Source organism: Mytilus edulis, unplaced genomic scaffold, assembly GCF_963676685.1.
Source record: "Mytilus edulis unplaced genomic scaffold, xbMytEdul2.2 SCAFFOLD_194, whole genome shotgun sequence".
Classification (NCBI taxonomy): domain Eukaryota; kingdom Metazoa; phylum Mollusca; class Bivalvia; order Mytilida; family Mytilidae; genus Mytilus; species Mytilus edulis.
Window position 1 is genome coordinate 18,803 of NW_027267280.1, and position 19,953 is coordinate 38,755.

The following is a 19,953-nucleotide window of genomic DNA, read 5'->3' on the forward strand; positions in this document are numbered from 1 at the left end:
AATGATTTTATTAATAGACCATAAAAATGTCACAATCTATAGACATGGTAGAAGTGTATTTATTTTTTATGAAGACAAATTTTGGTTATTAACTGACAGATATTAGCCAAACTGTCGATAACATACTTGATTTTCAATTGTTTTAAAAAGCAAGACAATTTTTCATTAACTAGTTTCTTTTCATAATGAAATAAGATTCACTTTATTCTGAGAGCTAAGAAAATTTTTCAATATGGTAAAAAAAAATAATGAGCGATAACAAAAATTAATGAGCATTTATACAAATTTGATATTCCACCGCAATATCTACTGTACTGTTTAAACTGTTTATTCAAAATACACTCGGACGCAGATTTCCTGCATAACAGGAGCGACAAAGAATGTAGGACAGAAAGTCACAGGACAAAAAGTAATAGACAAAAAGTCATGGACAATAAGTGACAGGACAAAAAGTCACAATTATTTTTTTTTGGCTATTTTCTTTGAATAAAAAACGCTTATTTCTACAAAAATATTTTGGTATTTTTTTTTAACTATGGTACATGTTGTATATAAACCAACTTTGTAAACAAAATTTATCCAAAAAATATCAAAGATGATTAAAATAATTGTTAACCAGATGCTCCGCAGGGCGTAGCTTTATACGACCGCAGAGGTTGAACCCTGAACGGTTAGGGCAAGTATGGACACAACATTCAAGCTGGATTCAGCTCTAAATTTGGATTGTGATTAAATAGTTGACACAGCATAGGTTTCTGACACAGAATGAATGTGTTCTAATGAACTTAAAATTTTTGTTTCTCTTAGAGCAATTCACTATGCTGTTGAATATTAATCCTCTCAAAAAAATGTTTGAAGAAATTTTCTTTTTTATTTATGAAATTTCAAATGAGAAAAATTGAACCCAATTTTTTTAATCACATCCCCCTTTCCCTTATTCCAAAACTAATCTCAATTAAAATTTCTAATGGAGTTTGCAACAATAACTACTCATTTAAATACATCATAAAATATTAAGATGTAAAACAACTGCTTGTTATCACTGAATGGTAAAGATTATTTTAATTTATCAGTTGGTAGTAAAAAGTGAATATACATTGTATATTGTATATAACAAAGATTTAAGTTGATTCTGGACAAAGAAAGATAACTCCAATTAAAAAAAATCTTGCTATTGCACAATATTTTTGCAATTAGATATTTCTTGCTTACTATTCTGGACAAAGAAAGATAACTCTAATTAAAAAAAAATTTGATATTTCACAATATTGTGCAATTAGATATTTCTTGCCATTGCGCAATACTGTGCAATTGAAAAGACTTGCTATTGCACAATACTTAATATAATAATTTTAGATCCTGATTTGGACCAACTTGAAAACTGGGCCCATAATAAAAAATCTAAGTACATTTTTGGATTCAGCATATCAAAGAACTTCAAGATTTCAATTTTTGTTAAAATCAGACTAAGTTTAATTTTGGACCCTTTGGACTTTAGTGTAGACCAATTTGAAAACAGGACCAAAAATGAAGAATCTACATACACAGTTAGATTTGGTATATCAAAGAACCCTATTTATTCAATTTTTGATGAAATCAAACAAAGTTTAATTTTGGACCCCGATTTGGACCAACTTGAAAACTGGGCCAATAATCAAGAATCTAAGTACATTTTTAGATTCAGCATATCAAAGAACCTAACTGATTCATTTTTTGTCAAAATCAAACTAAGTTTAATTTTGGACCCTTTGGACCTTAATGTAGACCAATTTGAAAACGGGACCAAAAGTTAAGAATCTACATACACAGTCATGACAGTTAGATTCAGCATATCAAAGAACCCCAATTATTCAATTTTGATGAAATCAAATAAAAAGTTTAATTTTGGACCCTTTGGGCCCCTTATTATGTTGGGACCAAAACTCCCAAAATCAAACCCAACCTTTCTTTTATGGTCATAAACCTTGTGTTTAAATTTCATAGATTTCTATTTACTTATACTAACGTTATGGTGCGAAAACCAAGAAAAATGCTTATTTGGGTCCCTTTTTGGCCCCTAATTCCTAAACTGTTGGGACCTTAACTCCCAAAATCAATACCAACCGTCCTTTTGTAGTCATTAACATTGTGTTTTAATTTCATTGATTTCTATTTACTTAAACTAATGTTATTGTGCGAAAACCAAGAATAATGCTTATTTGGGCCCTTTTTTGGCCCCTAATTCCTAAACTGTTGAGACCAAAACTCCCAAAATCAATCCCAACCGTTCTTTTGTGGTCATAAACCTTGTGTCAAAATTTCATAGATTTCTATTAACTTAAACTAAAGTTATAGTGCGAAAACCAAGAAAATGCTTATTTGGGCCCTTTTTGGCCCCTAATTCCTAAAATGTTGGGACCAAAACTCCCAAAATCAATACCAACCTTCCTTTTGTGGTCATAAACCTTGTGTTAAAATTTCATAGATTTCCATTCACTTTTACTAAAGTTAGAGTGCGAAAACTAAAAGTATTCGGACGCCGTACGACGACGACGCAGACGCCAACGTGATAGCAATATACGACGAAAATTTTTTGAAAATTTGCGGTCGTATAAAAAAACTAAATGTGAAAGTGGCTTGACACTTTAATGGCTTCATTGTGCCAATATATCCTTTGCATGATTTTTATTAAATAAATAATCATTTTTCAAGTATAATGACACATTTCCTAAACTTTAATATGAATATATGAATTAAAAAGTGAATACATCACTTACATATTCAAACAATTGGCAACAAATTATTTGTGACCTTTTGTCATGTGACTTGTTGTCCTATCTTTGTGACTTATGTCCTGTGACATTTTGTTCTGCGACTTTCTGTCCGTTTACTGAGACAAATACACATAAATTTACAAATAACATAGATAGCGAAATGAGTAGAATACATAAAATGAAACAGTAAAAATATTTTTTGTTAACAAAACAAAATATATACTAAATCTTTTGACCAGATCGCAAAAAGTCTGTGCAATCTGTAAAGTTTAAATAACCATGTGATCAATATATTAAGATATGTGCATTAGGGAGCTACCATTTGATTTTTATGGGGGTGGGGGGGGGGCTAGGATGAAAAATTTTGTCCTGCATTTTTTTTTAGCTGTAATCTCTGTCCTGCTTTTTTATTTTTCACTCTGTTCGGTCCTGCCTTTGTTTTTTTAGTTTATCCTGACTTTTTTTTACCTAAATTGTCGTCCTGACTTTTTTTTTTTGCAAGTGTCTCATCCGGCCTTTTTTTTTACTCAAAACTCCTGTCCTGCCTATTTTTTTCAAATTTCATCCTAGCCCCCCATAAAAAACAAATGGTAGCTCCCTTAGGTTGGTTCTAGAACACCCAGACAAAGTCCTAGTAATATTCCTTATTATTCCCAAAACTCAAACTAATTACTTATATACAATCTTTGTTGATAGCTAGAAGTATCTAATTCATCAAATTTGTCTGAAATTTACTGAAATAATTTAACACAATTAAATCTTTAACAAAAATTGAGGAATACTTTGTTTATTTAATTCATTTGTTATAATAGTTTAATATTGTTTTAGTTTTTTTATTATTTAGTTTATGCCTCATTTGTTGTTTTTATTTTGACTTGGGACATTGTAACTGTTACAACTATCCTAAGACCCCAAAATTCAAACATCTTATCTTAGAACACTTTCTTAAGACTAATTAAGATGTGTCCTAAGACCAATACATGTATACCATGTATACAGGTTGAAAACATATTTATGAAACCACAGCACAGGGAATCTGATGTTTTAACGCCAAAGAAGAAGCCTTTTAAGCACCAGATGTTTAACCCATTTTAGTGAAAATTAAAAATGTCAATGACCATTTTAGAGAAATATTTTAACCCATTCTAATAAATAATGTATGATCAATAAAAAACTGGAATAGACTCAAGACAGCACTATAAAACATATCTTGTCCATTAAAATACAGCACTAATAGTCTAAAAGATTAATTCAAATGTTAAAAGTCTGTTCTAGTCTGTAATTTATATTCCAGATTAAATACAGCACTAAAAGTCTAAAAGGTTAAATCAAACGTTAAAATTCTGTTCTACCCTGATATTTATATATCCTATGAGAAAGTACATAATGGGCTCTGCATGAATATACTCCCTGTACAATACTATTCATAGAATTGCACACGGAACTGTTCTTTCTCTTTATCTTGTCTAGAATGTGGTGCTCTTTCCTGTATACTTTGTAATTTTAAATATGTTGTTGTTTGAAATTTAATAATAGTATCAAGGAAAATGTAAATAGCTGGGTGACAACTATAAAATTGCTCATTATAATGGGTATGGAAAGACTCTGGACCATTAATTGGTTGCTTTGAATTACACTGCCCAAAGCTTAAGTGGGAATATAGAATCTTCAGTTCTTCCCAGTTTCTTCTAAGAGATAATCTGCGAATTCGATACATCTCTTATTGTATTTCCATGATGAACATATAAACAACTTAAACATTAAACCAGAATAAATTATTGTTCATGGTTATAGTAAGGTTAGTATTATTCAACCAGGGTCAGCTTTCGCTAAAATGGACTATCCAAAATACAGGAGAACAGAGTAATCACACGCTAAAATGGGCTCTAATGTAGGCGCTAAAATATTCCCTAGTAGTCTTTTTCTCTCTCGCTAAAATGTCCTGTGCCCAAGCCTGTATTATGTGGTAATAAGCATTGTGTATAAGTTTCATAACATTTGTTTGAGGCAAACTAATGTTAGAGAACGGAAAAAACTTGCAATTAAATGCTAACAAATAGAAACGGCTCGTATAGTCACAGGTGCCACTAAGCTTTGCTCTAAATCTAATCTTTATAATGATACTGGTTGGGTATCTCTGAGTGAAAGAAGATCCAGACATAAAATTATTAAATTTCACGAAATGTTTCATGATCAAGCTCCTAATTATCTCTGTAGTCTCGTACCTCAACAACTATATCAAGTCTATAACTATAATACTAGAAGTGCATTTAATGTCCAAAATATGAACTGAAGAACTACCTTTTATCAAAACTCTTTCCTACCATCTGTTATTCGTGAATGGAACAGGCTTCCACAAGAAGTTAGATGTAATCCATCAAAATTTACACTTAAAAATTACATAAATCGAGATACTAAGAAAGTCCCTACATATTATAATACTGGTTGTAGAAAAGGCCAAATACTTCACGCCAGACTCCGGTTGAACTGCAGTGGCTTAAATGAACACCTTTTCCAGAAAAATATTGTTCTTTCAAGCCTGTGTAAATGTGGGCAAGTTGAGAGCAGCAAACATTATTTGTTAGAATGTCATAATTATAGACTCATCAGGGCACAAACCATTTCTACACTACCAATATATAATGTACAAACATTAGTATCAGGTAGTGAACTCATCAGTGATGAGGAAAACGAAAATATTTTTAAAGTTGTACAAAGATTTATTTTAGAAACAGGGAGATTTGGTCCATAACAATTATCTTTATGTCGATGTCGATTTAGATGTTGAAACTTTGATTTAATGTTACCTTTTTTTTGGAACATTTACACATTTCTCAGATACATGAACCATAATTATAATAAAAAGAGTTGATCCCATTTTTCGATCAAACTGACTTCTGAGTAACTGGCAAACCACAGAATAAACATGTTAAATGTGAATTGAAAATTAGATTATACGAGTTTCTTATATACTATGTTCCTAATTTTGTCATTTTTTCTTAAGGGAGACGGATTTATATAAGTTTTTCTTGTTTCCGAATCCCTGTATTTATATTGTATATTTATATTTCATGCACTTTTTTGAATAAATATTGTTTAAACAAATAAATTTGGATTTTATGTTACTTTAGGCTTGGGAGGGGGGCCACTTCAAACTTTTTTTGGTAGGGGTGAGCAGCTGAAACATCAAGTACGATACCCCACCCTTTTCATATATTTTGTTAATAAAAAATATATACCTTGTCATATATTAATTAACAAAAAACAGACCTATAGATATATTTCAATATTTTCACCGCTCATCATCACGTTCTTGTTATGAAGCAAAATAGTTGCAATAAAATCACCTTCTTTTACAATAAATTGAGACTTTAGGGGGATGCCTTATTTGTAACCCCAAGCCATTCAGTGAAGTCAATAACTACCATCATGACCATTAAATTTTCAATTGTTTATTGGATATGGTCAGTGTGTATTTATGTCTCTGATATGGTTGATTGAACATGATAATTTGCAATTTGCACTAAGTCATCAGTCATGTGTAATGTGCTGATTATAAAGTAATTTAATTACAAAGTCATAATATCTGTAAATACCAAAATTTTTATTTATGGTTTTATATGCTTATCTTTTCTTACATCATAGAATAGAATATAATAGAATAGAATAGTATAGAATATTTTTTTTATTTCCCAAATTACAGGGCCCATAAGGGGCATAAAATCAGATACAATTGATTTACATAATTGGTAACAACAACAATAATAGTCAAATGTAAATATATATTTAGTATATAAGCATTGGGCAGAAGCAGAACCAAAACCACATATATATTGTGAATAATTAAAAGAATGAAATTATATTATATGCATTCATTCTCAAATCGTTTACTAGTACTCGACTTATATTCAATATGTATACCTGATCCCCTTAATTCAAAACGGTCACAAATATAATTTTTCCATAAGAGTTAAATTTTCTTGGGTAAGAGCCATAACAATTTATAAGATTTATTTAAATTTTTAAAATTATAACAATTGTGAGAAATGTATTTAAAAAAAATCTTCCCTCTGAATATCAAAAAGAGGGCATTCTAACAAATAAATAAAGCTCATCTTCAACTTCACCAATTAAGCAATTTGAACAAAGACTCTCAGATCTTTCTTAAATGTTTTCATATATGCACTCTGTGCTTCTAAAACACTGATTTATGGTACCGTAATTAGTTTTAAAACTTTGTTTCTAGTGCACCAAGACAAGTCCTTTGCTGTAGTTGTAAGCACCAATTACTACCAAAACATTCTCAAGTCCCATCATGTTTAACCACCTGTGTTTAAAAGTGGCGGATCCAGACATTTTCATAAGTGGGGCCCACTAACTGCCTAAGATGGGCCCACTCCAGTCATGCTTCAGTGATTCCCTATATCATCAACCATTTTTATCCCAGAAAAGTGGGGCCTGGCCCCTGAAAACCCCTCTAAATCCGCCTCTGAAGTCCCAGTTTCTTCTAAAATTTCCAAAATAGAATCCTGTGACTTTCTTTCCTGCATTCATAAAGGAGATTGCATTCATAATGCTATAAATTAAAATTATTTAATGCGGTCTTCTTAACTTTCAGCTTACAGCTAACAATTCTACCATACAACAAATATAGTTGACCTATTGTTTATATTTAAAGAAAAACAAACCAAAACACAAAAACTTAACACTGACCAATGAACTGTGAAAATAAGGTCAAGGTCAAATAAAACCTGCGCTACTGACATATAAATCATAAAATATTTCATACACCAAATCTAGTTAATCTATTGCATATAGCATTAGAAAAAAATACCAAAACTCAATTAAAAACTTTAACTTTGACCAATGAGCCATGAAAATGAGGTCAAGTTCAGATGACACCTGTCAGCTAGACATGTACACCATTCAATCATTCTATACACCAAATAGTAGACCTAATTTTGTTTTCTTAACAATTATTTGATCATCTTTGATATTTTTTTGATAAATTTTGCTTACAAAGTTGTTTAATATACAATACTTCAAGAAAAATACAAAAATGTTTTTGTAAAAATAAGCATTTTTTATTGAAAGAAAATAATCAGAAAAATGAGTTGTGACTTTTTGTCCTGTGACTTTTTGTCCGTGACTTTTTGTCTGTGACTTTTTGTCCTGTGACTTTCTGTCCTACATTCACTACATACAGCATAAGTAATACAGACCAAAACACAACAACTTAACTATAACCACTGAACCATGAAAATGAGGTCAAGAACATTGGACATGTGACTGACGGAAACTTCCTAACATGAGGCATCTATATACCAAGTATGACGCTTCCAGGTCTTCCACCTTCTAAAATATTAAGCTTTTAAGCACTAAGCTAACGCCGCCGCCACCGGATCACTATCCCTATAAAAATTAACAATTACAGAGAGGCAAAGACATTGATTATCTTATCAACCAATTCTTCAACAATCTGTTTATTCTTGTTGAATTTCACATGTATATAACATATTTATAGTTTTGATATAAGTTAAACAAATTTAAAATTTCATTTTAATGTCTTTAAACCTTTCAATATAAAGGGAATGGTTTTATTTTAGGACTAACCTTTTTTTAGGGTTTATTTTAATACAGTTTTTTTTCAATAAATACGTACATGAATACAAGGACACACTCTAATTTTAATTCAATAATTTTGATATTAATTATATTTATTTTTCTAACCTATTTGATTTACATTTGAACATGTCCATGCATGTTGAAGAAATTTACAACTTTCCATTTGAAACAAATAATTATATAGATATATTATGCCATGCAAATATGAAATATGAAATGACAGAAACATATAATGCATATATTATATGTCTCTAGAATAGACAATATGTAAGATGTAAACATTTATAAATTAGGTATTAATCTGAGTTTGAATTATAAGTAATAAACAAGGTTAAGATTGTAAGTTATACCCAGAGTTTAAATAATATGTAATAAACAGAGTTTGGACTGTAGGTTATAAACAGAGTTTAAATTATAAGTAATAAACAAATTGATATAATGTTACATTGGGGAAGATGTTTATTAATTCATTAATTTTAAGGCAAGTTTAAAAATTGAATAGCATTATATAAAAAAGTTAGACTAAAATAATGAGTAGAAGATGTTGTTTCAGGTTTTTTTACTGTTCAAGATTAACAACCAGCATATTGTTAATTTTTTTTAGATGATCATTGTCAACACAAAAAAAACACAATCATATAATCAATTAACATTTATGAATTCAGATAAAACACCGAATTATTCAAAAGAATGTTCCCAGGCTAAATGTGATTCCGTAATTGGTCTTGACATGAACATTAACAAAGTCCTTCTACTAAGGGAGTTTAACAACTTCACTAAGTTGGTCCCGAGACTACTGTGTTATACTTAGTCTCTGAGGTCTGTCTCAGAATATTTTTTTTTTTATTTTACTCACAGAAGACACCAAGTCAGTTCAGATTGTACATGCATAAGACATTTTCAAACAGATTTTATATCATAAAGTATAAAGTATGTCTGGACAAAAACAGACTTTTAAGTTATGACCTTGAAAAGCACATTTAGAGTATGTTGAGACAAACTCATACCCAGTCTTCCCAAAAACCCCCACTTTTTCTTTGTGGTATTGAACCTTCTGGTAAAATTTCATAGAGATGCATTCATTACACTTAAGTTTTTGTCCGGAAACAAAATGTGTCTTTGTACGACGCAGACAACGACAACATCACCCAATATACAGTGATATAGGACGCAAAATATTTTTTTGCGGTCGTATACAAACTTGTTTTAAAAAAAAGTTTGTATTTTAAGAAATATATGATTAAAATTTTATAGATTTACTTTTGACAAGGCTTATGAACAATTTTCTAAACAGAGAAATGAACATATGTTACATAAAATTTAATCTACAATTGATAAAATACATCACAAGTGTCAAATGACAGTCATCAAATATGGCTAGGGCCAAATAAAATAAACATCTGCACCATGAGCGCATGATACGCCTGTCAAATTTGCAAAGAATAATGTTCAATTACTTCTCAATGGCATACTTGAAATTTCTGAAAATCAAAAGGGAGTTCACATAAATAGATATAAACAATTTACAATTTCATGACAATTCCTTAAATCATTTTTGTCAAGCCTTTGACTTTTGTCGAAAAAAGCAAGACATAGCGATTCTACATTCCATCGGGTGCATCAAGGGCGTCCACAAATATTCAATCAGTGGTTAAAGTTTTTAAAATTTTAATAACTTTCTTTAACTATCCTGGATTTCTAAGGTACCAAACTTGGACAGAAGCTTATTTATGATTAATAGCTATAGTATGCAGAAGGAAATTTTGTAAAAATATATTTCCAGTTTTTCTATATATTCTTCCAGTTAACAGCACATAAAATCTGCAGTTAAAGTTCTCTAAACATTAATTACATTCATAAAGTAGGCGAGACACTATGTTCCATGGAACCCTTAAATTCTTTTGAGTTATTGTTCTAAAACTGGGAAATTCCCCTTTTTTCAATGAATAGATATGTAAAATCTTAAATTAAAACAATTCTAAAAGGAGCTTACATCAATAGATGATAAACAATTCACCAAAGTTTTATGAGAACTGCTGAAAGCATTTTTGATTTTTTGTCGAAATCTTGGAAATCATCCTTCTTTTAATTATTATGACGGTGAATTAACCCTGAAGAAACCCAATAAACGTAAAATCTAAAATTTATGAGAATCTAAAGGGAGTTCATGCAGATATGAACTGAGACATATAATTCTATATTATATGTCTGTGATATAAACAATTCAGCAGAAGTTCTTGCAAGTCAATGATAGCATTCTTGAGTTATTGTTCGAAAACTTGAAGATCCCTCTTTTTTTTAATGATAATTAACCCCATAACTCAGAAACATAAAATCTAAAATTTATTTCATATAAAAGGAAGTTCACATCAAAAGATAAACAAATCACCATGTAATTAACCATTGTAACCCTCATTCTCCATGTACATGTATGTAACCATTGTAACCCTCATTCTCCATGTATGTAACCATTGTAACCTGAATCCCCATGTATGTAACCATTGTAACCTGAATCCCCATGTGTGTAACCATTGTAACATAAATCCCCATGTATGTAACCATTGTAACCCTCATTCTCCATGTATGTAACCATTGTAACCTGAATCCCCATGTATGTAACCACTGTAACCCTCATTCTCCATGTATGTAACCATTGTAACCTGAATCCCCATGTATGTAACCATTGTAACCAAATTCTCCATGTATGTAACCATTGTAACCTGATTCCCCATGCGTGTAACCATTGTAACCAAATTCTCCATGTATGTAACCATTGTAACCTGAATCCCCATGTATATAACCACTGTAACCTGATTCTCCATGTATGTAACCATTGTAACCTGATTCTCCATGCATGTAACCATTGTAACCTGATTCTCCATGCGTGTAACCATTGTAACCTGATTTCCCATGTATGTAACCATTGTAACCTGATTCTCCATGCGTGTAACCATTGTAACCTGATTTCCCATGTATGTAACCATTGTAACCCGACTTTCCCATGTATGTAACCATTGTAACCTGATTCTCCATGCATGTAACCATTGTAACCCAACTTTCCCATGTATGTAACCATTGTTACCTGATTTCCCATGTATGTAACCATTGTAACCTGATTCTCCATACATGTAACCATTGTAACCTGATTTTCCATGCATATAACCATTGTAACCTGACTTTCCCATGTACTAGTATGTAACCATTGTAACCTGATTCTCCATGCATGTAACCATTGTAACCCAACTTTCCCATGTATGTAACCATTGTAACCTGATTCTCCATGCATGTAACCATTGTAACCCAACTTTCCCATGTATGTAACCATTGTTACCTGATTTCCCATGTATGTAACCATTGTAACCTGATTCTCCATGTATGTAACCATTGCAACCTGATTCTCCATACGTGTAACCATTGTAACCTGATTCTCTATGCATGTAACCATTGTAACCTGATTCTCCATGTATGTAACCATTGTAACCTGATTCTCCATGTATGTAACCATTGTAACCTGATTCTCTATGCATGTAACCATTGTAACCTGACTTTCCCATGTATGTAACCATTGTAACCTGACTTTCCCATGTATGTAACCATTGTAACCCTCATTCTCCATGTATGTAACCATTGTAACCTGAATCCCCATGTATGTAACCATTGTAACCTGAATCCCCATGTATGTAACCATTGTAACATAAATCCCCATGTATGTAACCATTGTAACCCTCATTCTCCATGTATGTAACCATTGTAACCTGAATCCCCATGTATGTAACCATTGTAACCTGAATCCCCATGTATATAACCACTGTAACCTGATTCTCCATGTATGTAACCATTGTAACCTGATTCTCCATGCATGTAACCATTGTAACCTGATTCTCCATGCGTGTAACCATTGTAACCTTATTCTCCATGCGTGTAACCATTGTAACCTGATTTCCCATGTATGTAACCATTGTAACCTGATTCTCCATGCGTGTAACCATTGTAACCTGATTTCCCATGTATGTAACCATTGTAACCTGACTTTCCCTTCTCCATGCATGTAACCATTGTAACCTGACTTTCCCATGTATGTAACCATTGTAACCTGATTCTCCATGCATGTAACCATTGTAACCTGACTTTCCCATGTATGTAACCATTGTAACCTGACTTTCCCATGTATGTAACCAATGTAACATGATTCTCCATGCATGTAACCATTGTAACCCGACTTTCCCATGTATGTAACCATTGTAACCTGATTCTCCATGCATGTAACCATTGTAACCTGATTCTCCATGCGTGTAACCATTGTAACTTGATTATCCATGCGTGTAACCATTGTAACCTGATTTCCCATGTATGTAACCATTGTAACCTGATTTCCCATGTATGTAACCATTGTAACCTGATTCTCCATGCGTGTAACCTGATTCTCCATGCGTGTAACCATTGTAACCTGATTTCCAATGTATGTAACCATTGTAACCTGATTTCCCATGAATGTAACCATTGTAACCTGATTTCCCATGTATGTAACCATTGTAACCTGATTCTCCATGCATGTAACCATTGTAACCCAACTTTCCCATGTATATAACCATTGTAACCTGATTTCCCATGTATGTAACCATTGTAACCTGATTCTCCATGTATGTAACCATTGCAACCTGATTCTCCATACGTGTAACCATTGTAACCTGATTCTCTATGCATGTAACCATTGTAACCTGATTCTCCATGTATGTAACCATTGTAACCTGATTCTCCATGTATGTAACCATTGTAACCTGATTCTCCATGTATGTAACCATTGTAAGTGTAACCTGATTCTCCATGCGTGTAACCATTGTAACCTGATTCTCTATGCATGTAACCATTGTAACCTGACTTTCCCATGTATGTAACCATTGTAACCTGACTTTCCCATACATGTAACCATTGTAACCTGATTCTCCATGCGTGTAACCATTGTAACCTGATTCTCCATGCATGTAACCATTGTAACCTGACTTTCCCATGTATGTAACCATTGTAACCTGATTCTCCATGTATGTAACCATTGTAACCTGATTCTCCATGTATGTAACCATTGTAACCTGATTCTCCATGCGTGTAACCATTGTAACCTGATTCTCTATGCATGTAACCATTGTAACCTGACTTTCCCCATGTATGTAACCATTGTAACCCGACTTTCCCATGTATGTAACCATTGTAACCTGATTCTCCATGCATGTAAACATTATAACCGATTTCTCCATGCATGTTACATTGTTACCCTATTCTTCATGTATGTAGCCATTGTAACCTGATTTCCCATGCATGTAACCATTGTAACCCAACTTTCCCAGGCTTGTTACAAATTTTTACTGGATTCCCCATGGACAGCCATGCATGTACAGTTTGCAACAGATTAAGTCACTATTGCATATCATTTACTTAAGGTCCATGTGTGTAACCAATGTAACCAATGTAACCATTGCTTCAATGGGGGTAACAAAACAAGATACCTATATTCGGGTGCACATTTTGTGCCATATCTAATGTCATCAGGTTAGTGATATTATTGATAGACAACCTTACTTAGTCAGTGGCGGATCCAGAGGAGGGCGTAGAGGACGTACGCCCCCCTTTGACTTCTATTTCATAATTCCACCAAACAGAAAGTAATATTCTATTACAAATACAAATACAAATATTTTTATTGGCACAAACTCATTTATAACAATAAATGGTTAAGACCTATGGCGTTACATACAACTATAATAATTGACATGGTAGAATGAAAGGTTCCATGATAACATATCATGCTAAATTATGAAAAGTTACAAAATGATGTATTATATAAGTTCACTATTTCTTATATTTAGACATTCTGATATGAAAGAGGAAGACAGTCCAAGTAATAATGCTGAGCTATTATTGACCAATAGAGATATTTTTTCATCAGCGGTAATGTTCCGCTGTATTTGAAATATAACATTTATTTTATTTTCTAATATTTCTCGCTTTGAGGTATATCTATTACATTTAAATAAGAAATGTTGTTCATCCTCAATTTCCCCATTTTTACATGTAGACAGGACAGTATCTTTCCTCTCTAGGAATATTAAGATGTCTTCCCCTTTCAATCATTAAAGGATGTGCACTTATGCGTATTTTGCATATTAAATAAAGCACTGTGTAATTTAGTCCAAATAATTATGACATCTTGAAATGCTATTATATCGTCGCTGGGCTTCTAAAATGTTGTAAATGGGCGGGAGAAAATCTTTGGTATTACAAAATAGCAAACAGTTAGACCAATCAAAACGTTTGAAATAAGGCATATTACAAAATTGCCAATGTCAGTTGTTTGTAAAGTTTGCTTCCAAAATGTTATATGAAAAACTTGAAAATCATTGTATAACGGCTTTGGGAATTACATAATTGTACATTTCTTTATTTCTGTGAAAATAATTCAAGTTCTTGGATAATCCAGAAATGTCTCAGTTTTCATTTCACTGTTATTTGCAAAAATGTTTCTAAAGTAATAATATTTATCAGTTTTATTTCGGCCTAGCCACAATCAGCATGATCAGATATGTGCATTTTGTGTTTCACATGAAGTCAAAAATGAGTATCACCTCATTGAAAAACTCTTTTGATATTTTGGTTCAAAAATGGTTTAAATTATGAAAAATTGCCATCGTTAGGCTAACACTGGAAGCATTTATATAATTACATGCAGTTTTTGTTTAAAAACTGTATAATTTTCTTTAATGGTTGCCTTCAAGACATGGTCACCAGTGACAGATTTTTGGTCAATGACAAAGACAACAAAATATGTTTAGAACTATTGAATATCAAACATTTTAATTGAAAAAAAATTAACAAGAACATGTTTGACTCACAGTTATTTCAAACAACAGTAGCTTTCTTTGATCATTAATCTTATCTGATAAAACTGTATCTAAAATTATCTATAAATAACAAAACTTCCAAAAGAACCCTTTCTTTTGGTGTATAGAACATTAAAATAACTTGATGCATATTCTTACAATAAACAATCAAACTTAGCAATACAATTTATATGTTTTGTCTACGGACAAGACATTGTATTCATATTTAATGAAATGCATTATTAAAACCTAATTTTGATATAGCTGAAAGTGTTATCTTGAAAAAAACCATACATTTTATCAGGTTTATCTATCAAATGATGCTTAACTTCGAGGAAAATGGAAACAAATACATTTTGTTAATGTCTACGGACAAGACATTTTATTGATATTCAATTAAATGCTTTCAAAGATGATTGTTAAAGTTAAGATTTAAAGTTACTAATTAAGTTTTAAGCGGTGTTTTTTAAGTTTGAAAAATATAAAAATGTACCCATAATTCTTTACATATCTCAACATGCTCAATAATTTATTGATTAAGCCAAAATGAAGACACATTCTTTTAACTGAAATCCATATCTCTGACTGTTTAAAACAATCAAACTATTATTAAAACTCAATTTTGACATAGTTAAATGTGTTCTCTTGAAAAAATAACATACATTTTACCTATCATATTAGGCTGAACTCAAGGAAATTGGATACAAATATATTGTGGTAATGTCTATGGACAAGACAATTTCAGTCAAAAAAATCTGTTAGAATCAATTGTGACTATATTTATGTTGAAAATACTGAGTTTTAATTTGAATAGATAACTTTCATCACCTATAAATAAGATTTAAGTTCCATAGCAGACAAATAATTGAATTTAATACTTGTTATGTACAAGTGTCTTGTCTGTAGACACTTCCTCATCTGCTGTTAATACTGAAATGCAAAAGATAAAGTTAGAGAGAGAAAAATACTTTTTCTTCATTTGATTTAGTTAATCTTTTAAGGTATGCAGCAACTGGAATAAACAATATTGAAGTAAAATAAGGTATGCTTTTTATGACTGATAATCTGACACTTTTTAAAATCCACTCCTGTAAAGTAATTTTACAAAAATTGAGAACACTTAAATTACCATTTATTTATTAGAAATAAGATATTTCTAAGTTTAAACAACACATAGGACTAATTAAGACCCATAAAGCCAAGCAATATTGATAAAAAGACATGTCTACGGACAAGACATGTGTCTACGGACAAGACATTCTGACATATTTTTGAATTTTTCCCTCTATTAATAGATGGTAGAAAAAAATGTTAGTAGTGTTTTCATATCTACAAAAGAACAGGAACTTAGCAATGCAACATTAATGTAATAATGCTTCCAGTTTACTAGGGAATGCATGTCTACGGACAAGACATTTTTTCACTTTATTTGTATATTCAACTTTGATGGCATATATATCTCCAGCTAGGGTACTTCAATTTTGATAAATGAGTTAGTTTTTGATAATGTATATACTAGAAGAGAAAACAAAACACATAATAGCATAAATTTGATTTATTTTTCTCTTTTATCACTACACTGAGCAAGCTAAAAACAAAAGTACAAAATTTCATAACAAGCGCATAGTATTCAACTTTTTATCATAACTTTGTAACCAGTGAAGATTTTTTGTTGCAACAAACAGTAAAAGAAAGATGAATTAATTGTTTATAGCAATGAACCAGTAATGTAGTTCAAATTAAGTTAACTTATTAACTATCAATTGGTCCGAGACCACAATTGTCGTCCCTTGATTTTCGTTGTTCACGAATATATATATAGTCCCTAGTGTTGACAGTGGGTTACTTGCCATTAATTTTTATACCCCTTCCAAATTTATTTCTCCATGTTTAATGCCTCAAATTGCAAGTAGGGGAGTGAAATTACACTGTAAAAATATTTGGGTCCAGAATTTTAAAGGAAAGTAGTGATTTGGTCCAGCTGAAAAAGGTTAAAAATTAGCACTTCGGAAGCTGTCAAAAGATTTCAAGACGCCCTAAACATAGAATTGTCCATATTTTGAGTTAGAGCCGATGAAGTTTTCTATAATTTTGATATAATTTGTCCCAAAAGTAGTACAACACACTGTAAAAATTTCTTTGAGAAAGCGCAGGTGGGATTTTTTTTATTTTCATTTATGTTCTAAAAGAAATGCACTACGAAATAATTGTGTTCTCGGACCAATTGATTAAAACAGCGAAATTTTAAATGAAACAACATAACGTGAAATTTTGCCCATTTTCAGCGTGTATTTTAGTGGGTTTTTTTCAAAACGGTAACACCTATACATGATATTTGATATTCATTGTGAAGCCCTACATTCTCTTCTTCAGTTCAAAGATGTATTACTTGTGTAAAGTTTATCTTCTTGTCTTTCATGGTCTTTACAAGCCTATAACATAGACCCAATATGAAATGCACATCTGATCTTGGCTAGGCCATAAGTAAAATGTTTCTTATTGAATTTAGTTCTTTTCATTGGTTCTATATATCACATGATGAGATACATAGACAAATTCTATTGGATTTAATCATCCCATCTGGTACAAGTTATAACAGTTTATGAGTTATTTCAGATTTTATTTTATTCTGAACTCTTACATTTTAATGAGAAAAAATATAAATTTGATTGATCATGTTGATTATTTCCAATTGTTCGGAGACCATTTTCATTGCTCAATATTTACATTAAAATGATCAGATAATTCTAATTACCAAAAATATACAATTTTGTCATCTCTTTTAAATGGAAAATACAGATCATGCAGATACCACACCAACAAAAGAAAACCCAATTGATTGCTGTTTTTGTCTTAGTTCTGGAATTTCTGTTAAATTTAATTTCAATGGAAAGAAATGTTCTGATTATGACTTTAGTTCTAAATTAAAATTAGTTTTTGGTTCAGATAGTTTTGATTTGATTGATGAATTATTTCAAAATGAAGCCTCAGTTTGTAGAAATTGGTTTTCCTCATTTTCTCGTTTATTTGGTTTTATTTCATCTAGCAAACATTGTTTTTCCACTTTTTTGTATCAAAAGACACAGAAGAAGAGAATGACCAACTTTTCTCCAGAAATATGCCATGATTTTGGGTAAAAAAATAGATATAGATATAGATTTAGAATAAGAATAAATATATTCTATTTTGAAAAAGCTATATAATTGTTGTAGGAGCATTACATTTGGGTCTGTGGATTAAAAATTTCCTTCGTCTGTCTGTCCCTCTTTGGGTTTCAGTTATTAGTTAAGGTAGGTTTATTTTAAATGAAGTTGAAGTCCAATCAAGTTGAAACTTAGTACACATGTTCCCTATCATATGATCTTTCTAGCGTTAATGCCAAATTACAGTTTTGACCACAATTTCATGTTTCACTGAACATCGAAAATGATACTGTGAATGCTGCATGGGTGTTCTATGAACACATTCTTTTTAACATATAAAATATAATTGAATACATATAAAAGAAAAGTTCTGTGTCATTTTGATCTCTTATTAGGAATCATACCACATCTTATTTTTATATATATTATGTTTTCAAGATTACCCGTGAGAAGAATAAACACCAGAAAACAGACTACTTCCATTTAGTGGCAATATATGTAAAAAAAAAAAAAAGTCCTAAATTCTTCAAGATGAAACATTTTTTCTGTACTTTTATTAAGAATGAATATTTGATTGAGTCCTCTTTACTACGCTACGTTGACTTTACCACTGCCACCAACTCCTAATGCTAGCGTAGGTTTTTTTCAACATTCTTGAAAAAAAATTAAATATGTCAAAATTATTTTTGTTTGTATGGAATTTTGTACTATATTAATAAATAGCGGATTGCTGAACCAACGCCTCTGAAGTTTCGTGAAGGTAGAGATTCCTTAAGTGGATACCGACGGTATGCAGGGTTGTCAAAAGAAAGAAAAAATCTAATAGCCACTAGATTGACAACAACACTTAAGTTATCTGCAATTTTTATTAAGTCGACATGTTTCACCGATTAGATCGGCGTCATCAGGACATAGTATACATAAAAATAAGCTCTGAAGTACTAAAATGCGGCATCAAATATTTGACGTCATAGTGTTCTATTATTGTCCATGTTGTTATTGGTTACATGTATTGAATGTATTTAGTGAAAGAGAATGAAATATGTTAATAAAGTCATACAGTTTTTGAGAATAAAATAAAATAAAATATAATAAAATGTTTTAAAATTTGAAATGTTCTTATCTAATGTTTGTCACTGGTAAAAATGTTGTATATTCCTCCCCCGGCGAGAAGAAATTCATGACTTCATGAACTATCATGAATGGTTCGTGAATGTTCATGAATGGTACATGAAAATTCATAAATGATTCATAAATGAAGGTTCATGAATTTAATTCATGAACTGTTCATTAAAAGTATTTTATGAATGTTCATGAAGTTTTGATGAATCACTAGCTGCTCATAAAAATTCATGAAATGTTCATTAAAAGTATTTATGAATGTTCATGAAGTTTTGATGAATCACTAGCTGCTCATAAAAATTCATGAAATGTTCATTAAAAGTATTTATGAATGTTCATGAAGTTTTGATGAATCACTAGGTGTAACATTTATAACTGATACATCACACGTATAAATGAGTATCATAGGTACCGTTTCGACTGTTTAGAGTAGAACAT

The 19,953-nt window shown here is 31.2% G+C and overlaps 1 protein-coding gene across 1 annotated transcript; it reads right to left on the reverse strand.

Annotated features, from left to right (window-relative positions):
• Positions 1-12,104: 12,104 nt before the first annotated feature.
• Positions 12,105-13,120, reverse strand: LOC139505102 (ATP-dependent RNA helicase glh-1-like). Its single transcript, XM_071294914.1, has 2 exons — positions 12,886-13,120; positions 12,105-12,253 (listed from the first exon to the last, which is right to left on the reverse strand). The coding sequence occupies exons 1-2, from the start codon at positions 13,118-13,120 to the stop codon at positions 12,105-12,107; spliced, it is 384 nt and encodes a 127-aa protein (XP_071151015.1).
• Positions 13,121-19,953: the final 6,833 nt, after the last annotated feature.

Coding starts and splice junctions, on each gene's coding strand:
- LOC139505102 (XM_071294914.1), bottom strand. CDS start 13,120: ATGGTTACATACATGGAGAATCAGGTTACAATGGTTACATGCATAGAG. Junction 12,254..12,885: donor TTACATACATGGGAAATCAG/GTTACAATGGTT, acceptor ATGGAGAATCAG/GTTACAATGGTTACATGCAT.